This window comes from Choloepus didactylus, chromosome 8 (genome assembly GCF_015220235.1).
Source record: "Choloepus didactylus isolate mChoDid1 chromosome 8, mChoDid1.pri, whole genome shotgun sequence".
NCBI classification, from domain to species: domain Eukaryota; kingdom Metazoa; phylum Chordata; class Mammalia; order Pilosa; family Megalonychidae; genus Choloepus; species Choloepus didactylus.
This window is the reverse complement of record NC_051314.1, coordinates 15705498-15728012: the sequence shown is the minus strand read 5'-3', so window position 1 is coordinate 15728012 and position 22515 is coordinate 15705498. Positions and strand designations below refer to the sequence as shown.

The window sequence follows — 22515 nt, the reverse complement described above, 5'->3', positions numbered from 1 at the left end:
AAACAAACCGGAAACTACAAATGCTGGAGAGGATGCTGAGAACTTAGAATTCTTATTCATAGCTGGTGGGACTGTATAATGATACAGCTACTGTGGGAGATAGTTGGTGGTTCCTCAGAAAACTAGATCTCGAGTTACTTTACAAGCCATCAATTTCACTTCTTAGTATATACCCAGAAGATCTGAAAGCAGTGACACAAACAGATATTTGCACACTTACGTTTATGGCAGCATTGTTCACATTTGCCAAGAGATGGAAACAATCCAAATGTCCTTCAACAGATGAGTGGATAAACAAAATGTGGTATATACACACGATGGAATACTACACGGCAGTAAGAAGGAACAAAGTCATGAAACTTATGACAACATGGACAAACCTTGAAGACATAATGCTGAGTGAAATAAGCCAGACAGAAGAGGAAAGATAGTACGTTACATTAATGTGAACTCCATGAAAATGTAAAATAAATGTCCTATAATGTTGAATATAGGGGACCTAGAGATAGAAAGAAGTTAGTGAAGGGGGACTGATAATCTAATATGTACAGATATGATAATGAGGATGAACTTAATGGTATGAGATGGGTAGGTGTGACTATGGTTCGTCAATGAGATTATAAGTATCAGTGATGCATTGAAGGCAAATATGTACATAAGTCGCTGTTTAAAGGCATGTAACCCACAGAGTAGCACCACAAACCTAAATAAATGTTAGCATGATATGGTGCAGAGGGTTAACAACAGAGAATGGAAAAACTACCCATTACATATATTAAAGACTATATTTAATAGGAATATCTCACCAACACTACACTAATACTAGGGATGAATAATTAGCATCTGATAGGAGCTCTGGGAGGTATTATGTTATGATAATTATTTAAAGTTGAGAGTGATGATGATTGTACAACTAAGTGATGAAAATGTAAGAAACTGACCATTTACCTTGTGATAGAATATATATTAAGTGAAATTAGGAACCCACTCCTTAATAAATCAGGCCCTTGACTTGAGGCTTGCTCTTGTGAAATTTAGGGTTGTAAATGGGAGGCTGAGCCCTCCTATAATTATGCCTAAGAGGAACCTCCAAAGAGCCTCTTTTGTTGCTCAGATACAGCCTTTCTCTCTCTAAGCCCAACTCGGCAAGTAAATTCATTAACCTCCCTCTCCATGAGGAACATGACATCCAGGGGAGTGAATCTCCCTGGTGACATGGGACATGACTCCCAGGAATGAGCCTGGACCTGGCATGGAGGGATTGAAAATTCCTACTTGACCAAAAGGGGGAGAAAAGAAAGGCAACAAGCTGAGGTCACAGTAGCTGAGAGATCCTAAATAGAGTCGAGAGGCTATCCTGGAAGTTTCTCTTATGCAAGCTCCAGCTAGATATCCCAAATGGCCACAGCATTCCATGCCCTTACCAAAAGTAGTCCCCAAATACCTAGGTCCCTACCTCAGAGTCTATAAAAGAGTCACTCACTAGGTTGTATCTCTCAGAAACTTAAATCCACCAGTGTATTCCTATGCCAGACAAGTCCTAACACCCAGAGGAAACAGCCTCTTTAAGAACAATGATCAGATGCAGCCCTCTTCCCCATACTGTTGACATCCCCTTTCAATATGAACAAGTTAGGGTGCTCACTGCCTAGACACCCCTGAAAATGGAGAAGGAGATTAAGTGAGAGGAAGGTGTAGCAACAAACAAGATAAGATTTAACTAAGATCTATGATACTGAGGTGTTGGAATAGCTAGAAGGAGGTAAATGACATGGTGGAACTGTACCCTATAACATTTTTTGAAGTTTGCTCGATAGCTACTCATTGAATTGTGCTTTGAATGTCTTCACCTTTATGTATATACCCTATAATTCATAACAAGGAAAAAACTGAAACTGTGGAATTCCAACCCATAACAATTTTTGAAATTACCTATATAACTGCTTGTTGATCTGTATCTTGAAAGTTAACACCTTTCTGTATGTATCTTATATTTTATAATAATGGAAATAGCTGAAGTTGTGGAACTGTGACCCATGACAATCTTTGAAATGTGTTCTCTAACTACTTGTTAAATTATACTTTGAAAGTTATTACTATTATGTATATATGTTAACATTCACAATAAAAATGCATTAAAAAACAATTAAGTCAAAGAGGCCTGGGGCAAAGGATTACCTGCTTTAAGATATACAACAGAGCACCTCTCTTTCACAGTGAGTAGAGGGGGCATTCAAATTCCTATAAATGGGGGAATTCCTAAGGCCGAGAGTACAAGCCCAAGACTAGATGCAGGCTCAGAAAAGAGAGAGAGGGCCTTGCACCTCTCTTCAGGCTGATCTTTTTGATAAGAGGGATAAAGTCTGAAGGAGAGCACAAGCTAGTGCAGAGCCAATTTGCAAAGCCTGTGGAAGAGCTTTCCATGCGTTGGTTTGTTTGTTTTTGTTAGCTCCTGGCACTCAAGGAAATCTCTGTCATATCACTAGTTGGACACACATTTAAAGAACAGAAAGCTCATGGACTAAACCCAAGAGTTAACACATTAAAATATTAAATGTTCACTGTGCAATGAAAGATTACAAGACAAACAAAGAAACAGGAAATGATGGCCAACAAAAGGAAAAAGATAAATATTCAGAAACTATCAACGAAGAGAACCAGATATTGGACACACTGGACAAAGATTTTAAAAAGAGAGCCACAGTAAGATTATGTGCCGATTTCTCATCAGAAACCATGGCAACAAGAAGGCAGAAGGACAGAATATTTAGAATGCTGAAAAAAAATTGCCAAACAAGAATTTTACATCTGGCAAGACTGTATTTTTAAAATGAGGAAGAGATTAAGACATTTCCAGATAAATAAACTTTAAAGATACTTAAAAAAAATTTAAGCAAAAGCTGAGGGAGTTTGTCACCACTAGCCTATACCTCTAGCCATTGCCCTACAAGCAATGCTAAAGGTTCTTCAGACTGAAATGGAAGGACACTAGACAGTGGATCAAAGTGGCATAAAGAAAGAAACTTCTCTGGTCAAGGTTATCATATGGATAATTATAAATGCCAGTACTGTTGTATTGTATTTTTTGGTATACAACTTCACTTTTTTGCTTCTTACATGTTCTAAAACATAAATGCATAAAAAGGAATGACAAATCTATGGGTTTGGACATACAATGTAAAAAGATATAATTTGTAAAAAGTACAAAAAAATGAGAGGGCAGAGGGATTTAGGAACAGTGTTTGTGTATACTATTGAGGTTAAGCTGGTATCAAATCAAACGATGTTGTTATAGATTTAGGATATTAAATTTAAGGTCCATGGTGACCAAAAAGAAAATATCTGAAAAACATTAACAAAAGGAAAGAAGGGACTCTAAATTGTTCACTACAAAAGATCAACCAAGTACCAAAGTAAGCAGTAATGGAAGAATCAGGGACAAAAAGGAATGAATATTATAAAACTAAATAGTCAAATGGCAGAAGAAAATCCTGCATCATCAGTAGTTACTTTAAGTGTAAATGGATCAAACTTTCCAGTCAAAAGACAGAGATTGGTAGAATGGATAAAAAAACATGACCCAACTATATGCCCTTTATAAGAGACTTATCACAAGCAGGTTGAAAGTGAAGGGATGGTAAGAAAGATACTATGCAAGAGATTCAAAGAGGCAAGTAGGTTGACGTGAAAGAATGGAAAAAAATATTCCATGCAAACAGTTAACCAAAAGAGAGCTAGGGCGGCTCTAGTAATATTAGATAAAATAGACTTTAAGTAAAAAAACTGTTACAAGGGACAAAGAAGGATGTTATATATTGATAAAGGGGTCAATTCAACAAGAAAACATTTAAATTAAAAACATATATATGCCTGGTGGCAGAGCCCCAAAATATATGAAGCAAATATTGACAGATTTGAAGGGAGACACAGATGGTTCTACATTTATATTAGGAGACTTCAACACACCCTTTTCAATAATGGATGGAACATCTAGACAGAAGATCAATAAGGAAATAGATAATGCTACTATAAACCAACTAGATCTAACAGATGTATAGAGAACACTTCACCCAACAGCAGCAGAATACACATTCTCACGGGTTATTCTCTAAGACAGATCTATGTTAAGTCACAAAACAAGTCTCAAGAAATTTTAAAATATTGAAATAATAGAATGTATCTTCTCCAACCACAATGGAAATAAGCTAAAAATCAATAACAGAGTGAGAACTAGAAAATTCAAAAATATGTGGAAATTAAACAACACTCAAACAACCAAGGGGTCAAAGAAGAAATCACAAGGGAAATTAGGAAATATCTTGAGGTGAATGAAAATGAAAACACAATATACCAAAACTTACGCGATGCAGCAAAGGCAGTGCTGAGAAGGAAATTTATAGCTCTAACTGCCTATGTTAAAAAGAAAAATCTCAAATCAAAGACCTAACATCACAACTGGAGGAACTAGGAAAAAAGAGCAAACCAAACACAAAGTGAGAATAAGGAAGAAAATAACAAAAATTAGAGAAGATATAAAAGAAACATAGAATTAAAAAAAAAACAATAGAGAATCAACAGTTCCAAAGTCATTTCTATGCAAAGATCAATGAAATCAAGGAAGCTTTAGCTACACTGACAAAGAAAAAAAGAGAGAGGATGCAAATAACTAAAATCAGAAAAGAAAAGGGTCATTATTACCAAACCTACAGTAATAAAAAGGATTTTAACAGGATACCATGAACAACTGTATTCCAACAAATTAGATAACCTTGATGAAATGGACAAATTCCTAGAAACACACAAGCTACCTACACTGACTCAGCGAGAAAGAGAAGATCTTAACAAATCAATAACAAGTAAAGAATAGAATCAGTAATCAAAAACTGCCAACAAAGACAGCCCAGGACTAGATGGCATCTGTGCCAGTTTGAATGTATTATGCCCCCCAGAAAAAGCCACATTCTTTGATGCAATCTTGTGGGGCAGACATAATAGTGGGGATTAAGTTGGAATGTTTGAATTAGGTTGTTTGCATGGAGATGCTCCCCACCCAACTGTACATGATAACTGATGGGATATTTCCATGGAGGCGTGGCCCCACCCATTCAGGGTGAGCCTCGATCAGTGGAGCCATATAAACGTGCTGACTCAAAGAGATGGAACTCAGTGCAGCTGTGAGTGATGTTTTGAAGAGGAGCTACAGCCAAGAGGGACACTCTGAAGAAAGCACAGGAGCTGCAGATGAGAGACCGTTTGAAGTGGGCCATTAAAAGCAGACTCCTGCTCCGGAGAAGCTGAGAGAGGACAAATATCCCAAGTGCAACTAAGGGTGACATTTTGGAGAAACTGCAGCCTAGAGAGGATCATCCTTGGAGAAAGCCATTTTGAAACCAGAACTTTGGAGCAAATGCCAGCCGCGTGCCTTCCCAGCTAACAGAGGTTTTCTGGACACCATTGGCCATTCTCCAGTGAAGGTACCCGATTGCTGATGTGTTACCTTGGACACTTATGGCCTTAAGACTGTAACTTCATAACCAAATAAACCCCCTTTTATAAAAGCCAATCCTTCTCTGGTGTTTTGCATTCTGGCAGCATTAGCAAACTAGAACAGCATCCCTGGTGAATTTTACCAAATATTCCAAGAAGAATTAATGACAATCCTGCTCAAACGCTTCCAAAAAACTGAAGAAGAGGGAACATTTCTTAATTCATTCTATGAGGCCAACATCATCTTAATACCAAAGCCAGACAAAGACACCACAAAAAGAAAATTACAGATCAGTATCCCTTATGAATATAGATGCAAAAACCCTCAACAAAACACAGCAAACTGAATCCAATAGCACATTAAAAAAATTTTATATCATTATTGAGTGGGATTTATCCAGGTATGTAAGGGTGGTTCAACATAAGAAAATCAATTAATGTAATACATCACATTAATATAATGAAGGGGAAAAAAAACACATGATCATCTCAATTGATTCTGAAAAGGTATTTGACAAAATCCAACACCCTTCTTAATAAAAACACTTTGAAAACTAGGAATAGAAGGAAACTTCCTCAACATGATACAGAGCAAATTTGAAAAACCCACAGCTTACATCATACTCATTGGTAAAAGACTGAAAACTTTCCATTTAAGATCAGGAATAAGAAAAGGATGCCCATGCTCACCACTGTTATTCAACATTGTACTGGAAGTTCTAGCCAGAGAAATTAGGCAAGGAAAAGAAATAAAAGCCATCTAAATTGGAAAGGAAGAAGTAAAGCTTTCCCTGTTTGCAGATGACATGATCCTATACACAGAAAATCCTGGAAAAAAATCCTGAAAAAATTCACTAGAGCTAACGAGCAAACTCAGCTAAGTGGTAGGGTACATGATTAATATGAAAACATCCGTAGTGTTTCTATGCACTGGTAAAGAACAATCTGAAGAGGAAATCAAGAAAAAAGTCCATGTACAATAGCAACTCAAATATCTAGTAAGAAATTTAACCAAGGATGTAAAGGACTTGTACACGGAAAACTAGAAAACATTGCTGAAAGAAATCAAAGATCTGCGGGGACTGAGCTTGTGCCTCGGCTTGCCAGGCCTGGGCCAGGGGACTTGATATCACCCCCTGGGGAGGGTAGTAGGTACGGGCGTGAGTGCCCTCTGCAGCCCCCCCGAGCCTGAGGAGCGAGGTCAGGGCAGCTCCCTTTTCCTCACCCAAAATGCCACTGGCAGGGGAGGCTTGCCGGAGGAAACCGCCTTTCTCCCAACTGCCCTTTCCCCACTTCCTTATCTTACCCACATACTCCCTTGTGCCAAGGCCACTCCTGCCACCGCCAGCGCGCATGCACCGTGGCCAGAACAACCCCCGCCCGCTGCAACGGCTCCTGAATCCTCTCAGAACCAATCCTAGCCCCTCTTCCTTCAGTATTGCCATTTTAGGCTACTTCACCTCCTTTCCAGCCCTGCCCCTCTTACCAACCTATATAACCTGTAATCACCCCTGAATAAATCTCTTTGGCGCATACCCCTACTGGATGAAGAGTGTTTTTGTCCTTATCGCCGCCCTCCTTGCACGCCTCTCGCCGAGGACCTTGGCCACGTTCTCCGCCTCGCCCTCGCCTCCGGGAAAGAGCCCCCGCCGCCGGTAACCTTTAAGCAGCCCCGAGAGCTGAGGGCTCGGCTACCGGCCGCCACTCCCCCTAGAAGCAGTAACCCCGACCGCAACTGGTGCCCCGTGTGAGGAACGTCTCCACACGACAGTTTGGCAGGTCACCCGCTCGCCCGGACGCCCCTCCAGCTTCCCATTTCCTCGCCTGCAAGGTAAGGGCCGCCTCTCCCTCGCCGCTTCCGGAGCCGTGGGAGGTTCCTTGCTCCGAAGCCGCTCCTCCCTTCCCCCACGCTCTCTTCATCCAGTAGGAACTCCTCCCTTCCCCCACGCTCTCTTCGTCCTCTTGTATGCGCACTTCTATGACCCCCGTTCCTCCTAACACTCTCCCTCTTCCCCTCCATTACTTTGCTGTAGTTCTTTGTATCTTTCTTTCCTCATTTGGCACCGTGTGCCTCTTTGCAACTGCCCCCCCTGACTGTTCTCGTTGCCAAAGGGCACTGCTTTCTGCTCTCGCCGTCTCCTTCGGCCTTGCAGCCACAGTTTATCTCATTCTCTCTGCTCGATAAACAACTCCTCCTTCTCCTCCCCGCCAGCCGGCCGGCCCGGCTCGGGAACAACTCCCCCTCCTCTCCCCTCAGCTATGGGTAATCGTATATCTACATGTCAGGCACCTCAAGTTCGTGCTCTAGCGGGTCTCCTAGACACGCATCGCTGTAAAGTGTCTGTCCGGCAGCTGCAGATATACTGGGATCTCCTACTGCCCTTTAACCCATGGCTCACCACTTGCCATCTTTGGGACCCTGTTACTTATGATCGCCTTATTGATCGAGTCACTAACGCCATGGAACATGAGAGCAAGCGCTTCCCTCCCGGCTTGCTCCCCACCTTAATAACCATCCGCTCCTGCCTTCAAGGCTCCCTCCCCCCTGATAGAGGCCCCGTTAAATCCAAGGAGGCACTATCAACCCAGCCAACAGACTCAGATAGCGATACTAATTCAAATCATGACTCGGACACGGAGTCCTTAGTCGAGCAGATTAACAACGCGCTCGAGGTGACTCCCAAAAAGCAAAATAACACTGCGCCACGCCAAGATGGCGAACTTCCTCCTCCTTCTTCCATCGAGGGGAGGAAATGCTCTGGTGATGACATCAGCCCTAAGCTGGGCCGGAAACCGCATACGCTTTACCCCGCCCTTTCACAGGGCGGAGCTAGTCCGCCATCTTATGCCTTGAACCCCACCCTTTCACAGGGCGGGGCTGATCCACCATCTTGTGTCTTAGCCACGCCTACCGCGCCGCCATCTTGCGACGCTTGGGGCCTCCCACTCCCGCCTCTCCCTCCGGCGAGCTCCCCCTCGGAGCCGCTGCCGGCAGCTGCCGCCGCTCCTCCCACCCTGCCGACTAACAACCCCTGGCTGCCTTCAGCACCTCAAGGCAACCCTTGGGGCAACGCTCCCCCTACCCCCACTCCCGCGCCAAGTCCTCTGCAAGCGTGTCCTCCTTTCTCTCGTGCTTTTCGCTGTTTTCCTCTTAACCTTGCCCCCACCCCACAGAGGCCGCATGACTGGTATCCCATTGACTTAGATACTATCAAGCAGCTTCGCAAGGCCGTCAAGGAGGACGGGTTAGGTAGCCCATATGCTTCCCAAATACTACAGGATCTCGCCATGAACTATTGCATCCCCCAAGACTGGGCCTCGCTTGCCCGTTCAATTTTTAACCCCGGCCAGTTTGTTGACTGGCGTGCTCACTTCCAGGCAGAAGCAGCTAAGCAAAGTGAGCAAGATGCAGCCCTTGGAGTCTATCATCCCCCCGAAGCCTATTTGGGCACTGGAGCGTTTCTAAATGCGTCTGCTTATATTAATGCACCTGCCACCTTTTGGCCTATCCTTTGGGAAATTGCCTTACGAGCATTTGCCAATTGCTCTGCCTGTCGGCCTAATAAATTCACCAAGCTCTTCCAGGAGCCGAGTAAGCCTTTCGCCACCTTTGTCTCCAGAGTCGAAGAAACCTGCGCCAGGAAGGTAAGTGATCCCCAGGCCCAATATTACATGTGCCCATCCTCAAATCCTGGAAAATCGTACTGCAATTCCCCCAACGAGTACTACTGTGCATACTGGGGGTGTGAAACATTAGCCACTAATTGGAAGCCTCCTGTTCCTAATCATTACCTTACCCTAAAGTGGGCCCCTACAGGGTGCAAACTCCCTACTGTTAACTGGCTCGGCCAAGAAAGTAAGGGATCCTGCACACATCTTAATCTTACAGTGCAGCTCCCCACTGATCCCTCCTGGTTACTCGGTCAAACTTGGGGCTTCAGAATCTATGAGAAAGGAGGCGACCGAGAATCACTTATTCTCATAAAAAAGGAGGCTGTAAGCCAACCATGCCAAAATACTGCATTAAAAACACCCTCTGGCATAGGTCCCAACCAAGTCATTAACCCCCTTTTTCCACAGCCCTCCAGCCGCACTTCAAGTACAAGCAGCGCATCCGGAAACCGCACCTCAGCTACAAACAACGCATCGCCAACCCCACCACCCCAGCTTCCTCTGCCCCCTTCTCGTTATTCTTCTCCCCTCCTCAGCCTCATCCAAGCCGCCTTTGCCTCAGTGAACTCCTCCAACCCCAATTTTACCTCCTCCTGCTGGCTCTGCCTCTCCACCTCTTCCTCACTGTACGAGCCCGTTGCCTCCAACCTCTCCTTTTCAGAAAGCACAGAAGACAGCCCCTTAGAATGCAATTGGAATACCTCTGCCGTCCCCCTGACCTTTCATTCAGTCTCCTATACAGGAAAGTGCGTCCGCCCTCGCTCCAGTAACTCTCCCGACCTCACTGCCTGTGCCAGCTACTCATCTCCCAGCAGCTCGGCAAAATTTCTCATTCCTCATAACTCCTCCCAATGGCTCTGCTCCTCTACAGGACTTACCCCCTGTCTCAGCACGAATATCATCAGTGAATATAAAGAAACTTGCCTCCTAATTGTCCTTATCCCTAGGGTCTTATATCATAGCGAAGAAGACTTCTTCCTCCGTCTGGAAAGAACTGCAGCTCCTGTCCTTCTGCAAAAGCGAGAGCCCATCACCGCCCTCACAATTGCCTCCCTCCTAGGTCTTGCCGGCGCTGGCACCGGAATCGCTGCGTTAGCCAGTCAAGGCTCCGCCCTAACTCACCTCAGGGCGGCTGTTGACGAGGACATTCGTCACTTACAAAACGCTATTTACCATCTAAAAAATTCTGTCAATTCCCTCTCTGAAGTCGTGCTCCAAAACCGCCGAGGTCTTGACCTTCTCCTCCTCAAAGAAGGAGGCCTCTGCGCCGCCCTAGGAGAAGAGTGCTGTGTTTATGCCAATTCCACAGGTCTCGTCGAGGACAGCCTGAAAAGGGTCCGAGAGGGACTGGAAAAGCGTAAAAGAGATCGTGAAGCCACCAATTATTGGTCCAGTTTTTTCACTCCCATCCTCCCATACATCCTTCCTTTTCTTGGCCCCCTATTAATAATTATTCTAGCTCTCATCTTAGGACCCTGCATCATACGCAAAATTGTCCAGCTTGTAAGAAAACAAACAGATGCCATTTTTTCCTCGTTCGTGCAAATCCAGTATCAGTGACTCGCCACCTCTGACGCCCCCCACTCCAAGATGACAGCCAACCCTCCGCGACCTCAACGCCACCGGTCAACCCGCCGACCGCGAGGCCCTTCTCAATCACCTGAACATCGCTCTCACCTCGAGTTCCAGCTTCTCTGAACCCCTGAACTTTAAACCCCTGAACTTTAAACCCCTAAACTTTAAACCCCTCACCTTCGCCCAGCCTGCTGCAGCGAAGCCATTGTCAAGCGCCCGGGCACCACACCTACACTGAACTCCAGCCTCGCTGAGCCACCGTCAACCCCTTTTTCCCTTCCCTTACCTCCCCCTTCCCTCACCCTTAGCGGACCTCTCCGGTAAAGCCTCTTCCTCTAATTAGAAAAGAAAGGGGAATTGCGGGGACTGAGCTTGTGCCTCGGCTTGCCAGGCCTGGGCCAGGGGACTTGATATCACCCCCTGGGGAGGGTAGTAGGTACGGGCGTGAGTGCCCTCTGCAGCCCCCCCGAGCCTGAGGAGCGAGGTCAGGGCAGCTCCCTTTTCCTCACCCAAAATGCCACTGGCAGGGGAGGCTTGCCGGAGGAAACCGCCTTTCTCCCAACTGCCCTTTCCCCACTTCCTTATCTTACCCACATACTCCCTTGTGCCAAGGCCACTCCTGCCACCGCCAGCGCGCATGCACCGTGGCCAGAACAACCCCCGCCCGCTGCAACGGCTCCTGAATCCTCTCAGAACCAATCCTAGCCCCTCTTCCTTCAGTATTGCCATTTTAGGCTACTTCACCTCCTTTCCAGCCCTGCCCCTCTTACCAACCTATATAACCTGTAATCACCCCTGAATAAATCTCTTTGGCGCATACCCCTACTGGATGAAGAGTGTTTTTGTCCTTATCGCCGCCCTCCTTGCACGCCTCTCGCCGAGGACCTTGGCCACGTTCTCCGCCTCGCCCTCGCCTCCGGGAAAGAGCCCCCGCCGCCGGTAACCTTTAAGCAGCCCCGAGAGCTGAGGGCTCGGCTACCGGCCGCCACTCCCCCTAGAAGCAGTAACCCCGACCGCAAAGATCTCACTGAATGGAAGGAAACATTTCATGTTCATGGATCAAAAGACTAAATTTTAGTCTTTAAGATGTCAATACCACCCTAAGAGATTTACAGATTCCACAGAATCCCAATAAAAATTCCAAGAGTCTTCTTTACAGAAATGGAAGAGTCAATCATCAAGTTTATATGAAAGAGCAAGGGGCCCCAAATAGCCAAAAACATCTTGAAAATGAATAAAATTGGAGGACTCCACTCCCCAGTTTAAAATCTTATTACAAAGTTACAATAATCAAAACAGTGTGGTACTAGCACAAGGATAAGATATATAGGCCAATCAAATAAAACTAGAAGTTCATAAATAAACCTTCACATCTATGGTCAATTGATATTTGACAAGGGTGGCAAGTCCTCTCAATGGGGAAAGAAAGTTCTCTTCAATGGTGCTGAGCAAACTGGATGTCCATAGGCAAAAAAATGAATGTGGACTCCTACCCCACACCATATATAAAAATTAACTCAAAATGGATCAAAGATCTAAATATAAGAACTAAAACTATAAAACTCCTAGGAGAAAACATAAAGGAGCATCTTTGGGACTCTGCATTAAACAATGTTTTTTTAGCAGGAGCAACAAAAGAAAAATACATATGGGACTTCATCAGAATTAAAAGCAGGAGCAACAAAAGAAAAATATATATGGGACTTCATCAAAATTGAAAACTTGTGTGCATCAAAGGACTTTATCATGAAAGTAAAAAGACAACCTATAGAATTGGAGAAAATATTTGAGAACCATATATCTGATATGGGTTTAATATCCAGAATATATAAAGAACTCCTACAACTCAACAACAAAAAGACAAATAACCCAATAAGAAAATGAATAAAAGTCTTGAATAGACATTTCTTCAAAGAAGACATACAAATGGCCAAAAAGCACATGAAAAGATGTTCAACATCATTAGCCATTAGGGAAATGCAAATCAAAACCACAATGAGATACTATTTCACACCCACTAGAATGGCTACTATTAAAAAAATGAAAATAATAAGTGTTAGAGAAATTATGGAGAAATAGAAACATTTGTTCATTATTAATGGGAATGTAAAATGATGCAGCCACTGTGGAAAACAGTTTGGTGGCTCCTCAGAAAGTTAAACATGGAATTACCATATGACCTGGCAAATCGCACTTCTAAGTATATACCCAAAAGAATTAAAAGCAGGGACTTGTACAGATATTTGCACACCAATGTTCATGGCAGCATTATTCACAATTGCCAAAGAGAAGCAACTCAAGTGTCCATCAACAGGTGAATAAATAAAATGTGGCATATCCATACAATGGATTATTACACAGTTATAAAAAGGAATGAAGTTCTGATACATGTAGCAACATGGATGAACCTTGAAAACATCATGTTGAGTGAAATAAATCAGACACAAAAGGACAAATATTGTATGCACTTATTTATATGAAATAATTAGAATATTAGAATATTCATTGGTGTAGAATTTCTGTTTGGGATGATGGAAAAGTTTTGGTAATGGATGGTAGTGATGATAGCACAAAATCGTGAGTGTAATTAACGGCACTGAATTGTATATTTGAATGTGGTTAAAAGGAAAAATTTTAGGTTGTATATATGTACAAGAGTAAAAAATTTTAAAAACCATAGAACTGTAAACACAGTGATCCTAATGTAAACTATGGACTACAGTTAATAGTAAAATTATAATAATATTGTTCCATCAATTTTAACAGAGATACCACACTAATGCAAAGTATTAATAACAGGGAAAATTGTGTGTGAGGAGGGATATGTGGGAACTCTGTACTCTGTATGAATTTTCTGTATACCTTCAACTTCCTGAAAAAGAAACAAAGAAATGAGAAGTGACCACTAATGAGTACAAGTTTCTTTTGGGGGTGATGAAAATATTCTAAAATTAGATAGTGCTGGTGGTTGCAAAACTCCGTGACTACACTAAAAATCACTGAATCATATACTTTAAAAGGATGCATGTTATGGTCTGTGAATTATATCTCACTAAAGTTGATATATACATGGAGATATCCATAGATACAGAAATAGATTAAGATAGATATAAATATATAGCTATAGATATATTTATGCTCCATCCAAAGAATTAAATCATAATATTTGGAAATGGGAGAGTAGGCAGAAAGAAATGAGGAAAAAAGTAAAAATATCCAAGAAGAGAAAAATATTGAAGACGTGCTCTGAAGATGCAACATACGGATAGCAGGAGTCCCTGGGTAACAACCAGGAGGTCAGAGGGAGCATGTCTTCACAGAAGTATCCCAGTTAACAATGAAAAGGCGTCGGAATAGCACCATTTCTTAGCTCCCGATGCATCAATGGATCTAGACTTGTTGGGCAACCACTGCTGGAAACATCACATGAAAACAGACATGGTGCCTCCTGATGGAAGAATCTAGAATCCCCCTCGCCTTGCCAAAGGGATGGAGCCTGAGTCTAATGGTGCCTCTGGACCCAGAGAAAGGACAAGCTGAGCTGCACCAAGGGCGGTGGGAAACGCCACAGGTCAGATGGCCTCAGAGCTTTCAGCAGACAGATTATGAAGACAAGACAGGGATGGAGGGGAACCCACAGGTGAAGGGACTCAGGGGCAGGTTTTTTTGTGTTTTTTTTTTTTTTACAAAAACCGAGACGAAACTATAGCTTCTAGGGATGTGTGCTATGAAGAAACACAAGGGAGTATAGGGTCAGTGGTTATTGATGGAGGGGGAAGGAGGCTGAGATTTTGATGGGGCACGTGGAGGGCTTTCTGGGGACACTGGCAAACTTCTTGACCAGGGTGGTAGTTTCAAGGATGTTTACCTTATAATGATTCATTAAGCTCTGCATTTATTCAATGTGATTGCCTGTATCTGTTTTATTTTATGATAAAAGAGGTTTAGAAAGGCTAAAAAAAAACAAAAAAACAAAAAAACAAAAACAACACCTAAGACAGATCCTGTCACTTCTTTGCTCCAAACCCCCTAATGACACTTCTTTCACTCAGAGGAAAAGCTAGAGGCCCAGGACCTGCCCCTGTTCACTGCTGACCTCCCTCCGGTCCCCCCCTCACTCTGCTCCAGCCACTCTCTGGCCTCCTCTCTGTGTCTTGAACATGCTCGGCCTCCGCCCCCTCCCGCCCTCTCCACTGCCTGGTCCCTCTGCCTGGAATGTTCTCGGCCCACACAGCTCCTGGCCAACTCCCTCACCTCCTTCCGGCCTTTTCTCAAAGTCACTTTTCTAGTCATGATTTCTTTGACCAGCTGTTAAAATTTGCACCCCCCCCATCACTTCCCACCCCCCTTCCCTGTGCTATTAGGCTCCCTAGCTTTTATTGCATCTAACATGTTACCTATGGATTTACTGCTTTATCTTGGGTTTTGCCTGGCCCCCTCTTTGGGAGGGCAGGGATTTTTGTCTCCGTATCCTTGGTGCCTACGATAGTTGTCTGGCACCTGGCTGGGTGGGGCACAGGGTAGGAAATCATGGTACAATGAAAGAGCCCAGGGTGGAGCGACCTCCGGCACTGCTCTCTGTGGTACGGTTACGGCGGGGGGGCCCTGCCCAGGGTCACAGCCAAGGATCTGGTGCTGCGAGAGGGCAGCTCTCCTTACAGAGCAGGCCTGAGTGAGACCCGTCCCTGCCCAGCCCAGCTGTGCCACGAATGACGCAGAGACTTCAAACCAGGACAGGATGTCACAGGCTGCCATCACGAGCCAGGCTCCATAGCTCCAACAGCCAAGGTCAAGGTAGTGGCCTGGGCTCAGCGCTGCAGAGTTCAGTGTCCCCGGAGACAGGCCCAAGCGCCTGGTTTGATCCCATGCAGGGACAAGGCAGCCACATTTTCTGCTGGTAATATGGCTCCCTGTTCCCACATGGTAGCCAACCCGGTCAGTATTCTATGGTATCCCCAAGGAGCACCCTGACTTCCAGGGATCACCCTCACTCCCTCGTACATGTTTGAGAACCATGGACTGTCACAACTGGTTGAAATTTCCTTCCAAACCTTCCAAAGCCTCTCAGCAGCAGGCCCACTCCACCTGCCACTCTGCCCCAGCCCCCAATCCCTGGCCCACTTCTGCCCATGCAGCAGTCTGCCAGCCCCTGGGCTTTTTGCTCATCTCAGGAACACCCTCTTTTCTCTCCATCTAGCCAAGTTCCATCTGCTTTTTCAAAGCTTGTTCTTTCCTTCCACAGTTGGTGAAGCCCTGCTCGGTGCCAGCCAGGCCCCACCCTGGCCCCGGAGCTACGAAGTCAAGTCCTGCCCTCACAGGAGCTCCCAGTCTCGGGAGAGTCAGAGACAAGGAGGTAAATGCTACTTGTCATTATCACAGCTAAGATACCTGGGGGGCCTGCGGGTGCCAGGCAGGATCCTACAAGGCAGTTCCCATCATGGCCTCCATTTTACAGACAGAGACACAGAGAGGTTAAGTAACACATCCAAAATCATAAAGCCTGTAACTGGTGGAGATGGGATTGGAACCCTGGGGTCAGGGGAGGCATCCTCAAAGAGGCAATGTCTGGGCTGAACAGCAGGGGAAGGGCGGTGTTTCTAGGCTGAGAGAACCCAGCAGCCCAGCAATGGGGGTCCCAGGCCAGGTCTGGGGAGGGCCAGCCTTTTGGGGTGGCCAGGCTGTGATTTGGGGTATTGGGGCATGGGGGCTGCTCAGTTATCAGGGTCCAGAGCCCCTCAATGATGAGCCCACATTGAGTTCTGTGGACAATCCCTATGACTGGCTCCCTGGGAGAACTGGCTAAGGAGGGAGGGCCTGGGGGAGGGACTGGGGGTGGGCAGGAGGCCAGGGGGCTGGGGTCTAAGGCACCTGGGCCACAGTCCTTTCTCTTCCTATCTCCTCCACACACTCTGGGATCTTAGGAAGTGATTAAGTCTCCGAGACTCAGTTTTCCCCTCTGTAAAATGGGTGTAGACATGGCTCCTGCCTCCTGGGTTGCTGTGAGGTTGAACAGGACAATGCAGGAAAATGTGCTCAGCAGGGCCTGGCCCAGGAGGTATCACTAGGGACCAGGTGGGGGCCAGGAAGTCCTCCCTGAGAAGGGAACTTGGGGGGTAGGGCCCTGGTTCCTCCTCCGGGCCATAGGCCCTGATACTCACCACCACCTCCAGGTCAGAGTTCAGATGCCGCTGGGTGTCTGACATCTGCACCAAGATCTCACCTGGCGGCGGAGGGCAGTGGCTTTAGTGGGGTGGCAGGGGCTGCCCCGCCTGCCCTTCTCCCACCGGGAGCTGCCAGAAGTGCCTGCCCAAAGCTGGATTTCGGGATCAAAGTCCGGGGCTTCCCCACATGGCTGTGCTCATCCCAGCCCTGGAACCTGCCTGGAGTGGGGCTGAGCGACTGGGGCAGGGGTGGGGGGTGGGGGCTTTGGGCCCTGTGCGGCAAGGCCTGTGTCTGGGGTGTGGTGGGGGATTTTAGAAGGGCATGTCTGTGAAAAGGACCCCCTCTGGGCCCCCAGTATGGTGGGCAAAGCAGGTCCTGGGCCTGAGGGGAGACCAAGGGGCCGAGAGGCTGGGCAGCAGGAGGAGGCTGGGGTCAGAAGGGCCGGGGGTGAGCTAGGAGGAGTGCCCCCCGGCCTGAGAAGGTGGGGCTGCAATGGGGAGTGCGGTGCCTCACCCAGAATCTGCGAGGTGGAGCTCTGCAGGGCCTGCTCCCCGATCTTCTGGATGGCGTTGAAGTAGACCTCGGCCGCCTCAGACAGAGCTGCTTGGTGAGACGGGGTGGGTCCATCACCAGCCCCCTCCCTCCTCCTGCACCCCCCTTCAGGATTGGGGTGCAGAGGTCTCTGAGGCCTCTGGTGTCTGAGTGTGTGAGGGAGGGGAGCAGGCCTGGGGAGTGTGTGGAGGTCTGCCGTTGGCCAGAGGGGGGAAAGCGGGCATAGAATGGGGGCCCCTGTGGGGCAGGGCCTGGCACAGCTCTGCTGCCTCCAGCCCAGGGCCTGGTGCAGCGCAGGACCTCGTGTGTGTCTGTCGTGGGTGGCAGTGTGTCGCCCCTAAGGAGGGGCGGGTGGGTGTGTTGTGAGGCTCCGGGTGTAGGGGCATGGGGTGGGGTGGGGGTAGGGGCTGGGAGGAGCTGTGGAGGGGAGCAGGCTTTGGGTCCCACATCCTAAAAGGCAGGGAGGGACTGTGTCACGCTCAGAGTGGAGTGAAACTCTGGTCCTTGCAGTTAGGGGCATCAGGGTGGGGATGGGGGAAGGAGGCCATTGGGGTGAGGGTGAGCGACATGTCTTGTGGAGGGCTGCCGGGTGTGGGGTGCAGCGAAGGTGGGTTGGTGGGTGCGGGTGTCGGCAGGGAGGGGCACTCACCACGGAAGGCGCGGAGGTAGTTGTTTCCCAGGTAGACCAGGTTCTCCAGGGCGGGGTTAAACTGTTCCATGATGCTCTGGACCCGGAGGGCGAGGGTGGAAGGGCGAGGCGAGATCGGGAGAGGAAGAAGGAATGGTTGGCTGGGGCAAGTCACCGGGCCTCAGGAGCAGGCATCCCCAGACCCAAGGAGCAGCCCCCAGACCCTGGGGGTGGCCCACCCGAAACCTGGGGTCACTCAGGCTGCAGGGCCATGAGGCCATCCTTGGGGCGCGGCTCCAAGCCAGGTCCTGGCATCCGGCCGCTGTTCACTCCCCTGCCCTGGGGGGCCTCTCTCCATCCCCAGTGAATGCACCTCAGGTCCCCCTCCTTCCCAGGGGGCAGCAGCCTCCCCAGCTGCCTCGGTCCCCGCTGGGAGCAGCCAGCCCCACCTGGGTCCAGGTCTCCCCTCGGTCACCCCAGGGCAAGGGCGGGTCTCGCCCCTCCCAGCCAAGCAGCCCTGGGAGCGAGGCCGGCTGGGCCAGGCCACTGGAGAGCGGACTTGGACTTAGACTTGGGTCTTGGTTCAAATCCCAGCCGCGTCTCTCCCTCCCTCTGTGACCTCGAACAAGCATTTAACCTCTGTGGGTCTTAGTTTTCTCATCTCCCCAGCTGGGTGCTTATTCTCCACCCCACAGGTGGGGTGCTCCGAGGCCTCCAAGTGGAAGGTGCTCACCTACAGGTCAACGTCTATGGAGCCCACAGCTCCCCCACTGGAGGAGAGGTAGGGGGTCTGGGTGAGGGGCTCAGAGAGACACCCCAGCCCCAGGCCAGGCGCCAGCTCCCTTCCCTCGGTCCCTCCGGGTCTGGAGCCTGGACCTCGGCCTGGCTTCCTGGACCCCTGCTCCCAGTCATGGCCGCCTGGGCACTGCCCTGCCTTGTCCAGTGCTTGGCAGTTGGGGACACTTGCTCTGTGCCATCTTGGCCTGGGAGCGTCAGGCTGGGGCCAGCGTGGCTGACTGCCCCAAGGGTCCCCGGCCCCTGTCCCCCGGCTCGGCCAGCCTGGCTCCAACCTCCCTTCCCAGAGTGTGCTGCCAGTCCCTGCTTGCTATGTCCTCCAGAGCTGGCCCCGACTGCCATGGCCCGGCCTGGGCCACACACACTCACTCACCTTGTAGATGGCGATGGTGGATCTGTAGAATTGGTCCATCTCGGGGGCCATGGGGTGGGCTGCGTCTGAGCACTGAGTGGGGAGCTGGTGGCGATGGTGGGGCCGGGGCACTGGGGGTCGGTGCCTTCTGGTGCCCACTGGCTGCGGAGTGGAGCCTGGAAATGGAGGGCTGCCCGAGGAGGAGGGGGCAGCTTAATTATTCACCAGCCGGGGATGTCAGAATGCGATCTGGGGCGTAACCAGACACGGCGGGAAGGCGGCCTGTGACGTGGGCGGCTCGTGTGACCTGCCCCTTCAATTATTTACCCTCTGAGCAGTGGGACGGTGGGCACAGGACAGGGCCGTGCTCCTAGGGCACCTCCTCCTCAAGGGTGAGGCTTCCCGGGCCTGCTGGGGACCCCCTGGCTCTGGGGGAACCCCTGCCCTCCTGCCTGCGGGCCCAGTGGAGGACCCTGCAGACCCAGCCCCCTGCAGGCTGCCCAGCAGTGGCACTGTCCCCAGGCCTCGCCCCTCCCCTGAGCGCCCCGAGGGCCGAGGTGGCGCCCGCTGCAGGCGGCGTGCACAGAGCAGGCCGTGCACCCTCCAGAGTGGCCCAGCCCTGGGAGCAGACCTGGACCCTGCCTGCTCGCTGCATGACTGAGCCCGAGTCCGTGCCCTCTCTGGGGACCAACAAGGCCTCCCGGCCTGTATACAGCTGGCGTCCCGGAGCTGCCTTTGGGCACTGTCATGGGCTGCAGGGCTTGGAAAAGAGAGAGGTCCCTGCCCAGGGAGCATCTGAGTGGGTACAGGAGGAGGATGGATCAAGGCCGACGGTCAAGGCTGATGGCAGCTGGCAGCCAGCCCTCAACTCGCTCACACCGCAGAACACACAACACAGGCAAACTTGAATCTAACCGTTTATTTCACAGTTCTGGGGTGGCCCTGAGCCCCTCCCCATGGAGCCTTGTGGATCCTCAGCCCACTTCCTTGTGGGAAGGAATAGCTTAACTCGCAGGAGCGACCTTTGGTTGCTGAGAAGAGTTCCAAGGGTGAGGCAGCTCTGAGGGTGTGGGTGGCTGGGTGTTTATCGAGGGGCAAAGTCGATGGGGTGTCCTGCTCCTGGTGGATGGGGTGGTGGGGCACTGGTTTCTCTACCCCCACCCCCCAGGGAAAGGGTGGAGGGTGGAAGGGGCAGGCCACACCCACCAGGGAACCTGGAAGAGCCACTCAGAGGCTGGAGCACTGGCAGCCCTTTGGGGTTCTCTGGGAGATGAGGGCCGGGCAGAGGTGGGGCACACCTAGCACCCTTAGTGTTTGAGCTGCCAGGGTGAGGGATCCCCTCGGGTCAGTTGTCAGCTGCTCCTTTATGGTCAGGGAGAGGGGCTGAGTGGAGCTCTGAATGGCACAAGATGCCAGGAGGTGGGGACGGAACGGGGAGAAAGGCCTTGGGGACCAGCCTCAGGCAGAAGGCTCAGTGCCCACTGAGCCCGACCCGCGTGGCCCAGCTCCTGAGCCCGGCCTGCCCAGCAGTGCAGTGTCTGGGCCCTGCTAGGGCTCCCCAGCAGGGATAGAGAAGGGGGTGGGGGCCAGGGCGGGGGGGGGGTGCTGGCGGCCTCACGGCGAGAGCAGCTGTTGAATGAGATTCTGGAACTGCTCCCGGTGCTCGTAGATGTAGACCTCAGTCTCCCAGAGGGCGTTGACCAGCACCGTGTCGCTGACCTCATCCAGCATGATGTCCGTCCCCAGCTGGGGGTTCAGTCTGTCTGGGCCAAGGAGAAGGGTCACCCCAGGACGCCCGGCCTGGGTGAGGGATGAGAGCCAGGACCAGGGCGAGCTTGGGGCCCAGAGTAGCCGCCTGGTGTGGGGAAGGTCACCAGGGCCAGCTGGGCCAGGCCACGCCATGCCAAGGGGTGGGGGCCTAGGTGCCAGCAGCTGTGGCCCTCACCTGAAGTACTGGATGCCGACCATCTCACACCAGGCCCGGGCCCGGTCCACGGCCCGCCCGTCCGGATCTGTGCACTGGCGAGGAGGACCCCAGTCAGCACCCCAGTTCACACCCCACCCAGCACTGCCCCCCAGCCCAGAGTCCATACCCGGGGCCAGGCTGATATCCAGATGCCCAGGTTCTGCCCTGGCTTAGCCACCCCTCAGCAGAGTGATGGGCCAGTGCCCCTCTCTGGGCTGCAGTGGCTTGAGGGGCTGCTCCGAGGGGCACGGCCCTGTGGATTCCACACAGGTTGAGCAGAGCCAGCTCAGGGAGGGTGAGTGCGGGGAACCAGAAGCAGAGTGGACAGGCTCCCTCCCCCTGTGGCTTTTGCCTGTCCTCTATTCTGGGATTCCCCACTGAGCTGCGTTTGAAGAAGGATCCAGAGCTAAAAAAATTGCTTGGGAAACCTTCTTCTGGGTGGCCACCGAGGGCCCTGCGCAGCACTGAGACTCTGAATCAGGGACGCTGGAGTCCTGCCGTCTGTCACGGCACCAACGGCCCCCTAGGAGGAGGGCAAAGGCATCACCCTGGGGCTGGAGACCCTGAGGGAGTGGAACTGGGGAAGGGGTCCTACTCACACAGTCCACCACCATCTTGCCCAGTTCTTTGGCCCCAAAAACAGTCTTGGCCAGCTCCCAGGGGTTGCTGGGTCGGAAGACGTCCACGCAGGTCACGGGCACCTGAGGGGACCTCCCTGTCCCCAGAGAGACGACGATGGAAAGTTTCTTCACCTTGTGGCCCTGTCCCTGTGATGAACAGGAAGGGACAGTCAGAGGCGAGCTGCCCCACCTCGGGACCTTCCCTGGGGTAGTGATGCTCTGGGGAGAGAGTCAGAGAGAGGCCCAAAGCTGGAGCTCAGCAGGTGCATGAGGAGAGAGACACACAGGCCTCGGGGGCAAGCACAGCCTGGCACTCACCCCCACCCAGCCCCTACGAGCCGGGACAGGGCCTGGACTCGGAGTGGCAGCTTCCTCCTGGTGTAGGGTCTGCTTGTGAGAGCACTTTGTGGACCAAGAAGAATGCCACAGACAGCAGCCTGGCACAAGGTCAAGGCAGTGGTCAGGAAAGGCAAGGGAGTGACCTTCTGTGGTTTCTGCCATTGCCAGGTATCTACAGCTTATCTCACTAATCCTCCAGCCAGTCTGTGGGGAGGAATCGACCACCAGCAAAGCCCACAGGGGTCTGGAGGCTTGCCAAGGCCACTGTCTGGGACGGGAGCTGAGGCTTGAACCTATGGCCTTGTGCTGCCTCTCCCCTTTGCTCTAGAACAAGATCTGCTGCCAATCAGGGGGGGTGACCTTGGGC

The 22515-nt window shown here is 50.0% G+C and overlaps 2 protein-coding genes across 11 annotated transcripts in view; both read right to left on the bottom strand.

The window, feature by feature from the left end:
- Positions 1-19411, bottom strand: part of BAIAP2L2 (BAR/IMD domain containing adaptor protein 2 like 2) — a 45172-nt gene extending 25761 nt beyond the window's left edge. Inside the window, exons 1-4 of one of the 2 annotated variants that reach the window (XM_037847536.1) lie at positions 19245-19411; positions 18098-18173; positions 17410-17496; positions 16893-16954 (exon numbers count right to left, since the gene is read on the bottom strand). In XM_037847536.1, the coding sequence (XP_037703464.1) occupies positions 16893-16954; positions 17410-17496; positions 18098-18173; positions 19245-19295 (276 nt within the window). In that variant the 5' untranslated portion in view covers positions 19296-19411. The remainder of the gene's footprint in view (positions 1-16892; positions 16955-17409; positions 17497-18097; positions 18174-19244) is intronic. The other variant, XM_037847537.1, reaches the window with a different exon arrangement.
- A 716-nt stretch (positions 19412-20127) lies between these two features.
- Positions 20128-22515, bottom strand: part of PLA2G6 (phospholipase A2 group VI) — an 88980-nt gene continuing 86592 nt past the window's right edge. For 7 of the 9 annotated variants that reach the window (XM_037846553.1, XM_037846557.1, XM_037846549.1 and 4 more), the window contains 3 exons: positions 21789-21956; positions 21169-21242; positions 20128-20982 (listed from right to left, as the gene is read on the bottom strand). In XM_037846553.1, coding sequence (XP_037702481.1) covers positions 20838-20982; positions 21169-21242; positions 21789-21956 — 387 coding nt within the window. In that variant the 3' untranslated portion in view covers positions 20128-20837. Of the gene's footprint in view, positions 21024-21168; positions 21243-21788; positions 21957-22515 lie in introns of all 9 variants that reach the window. The other 2 variants (XM_037846551.1, XM_037846552.1) reach the window with 2 other exon arrangements.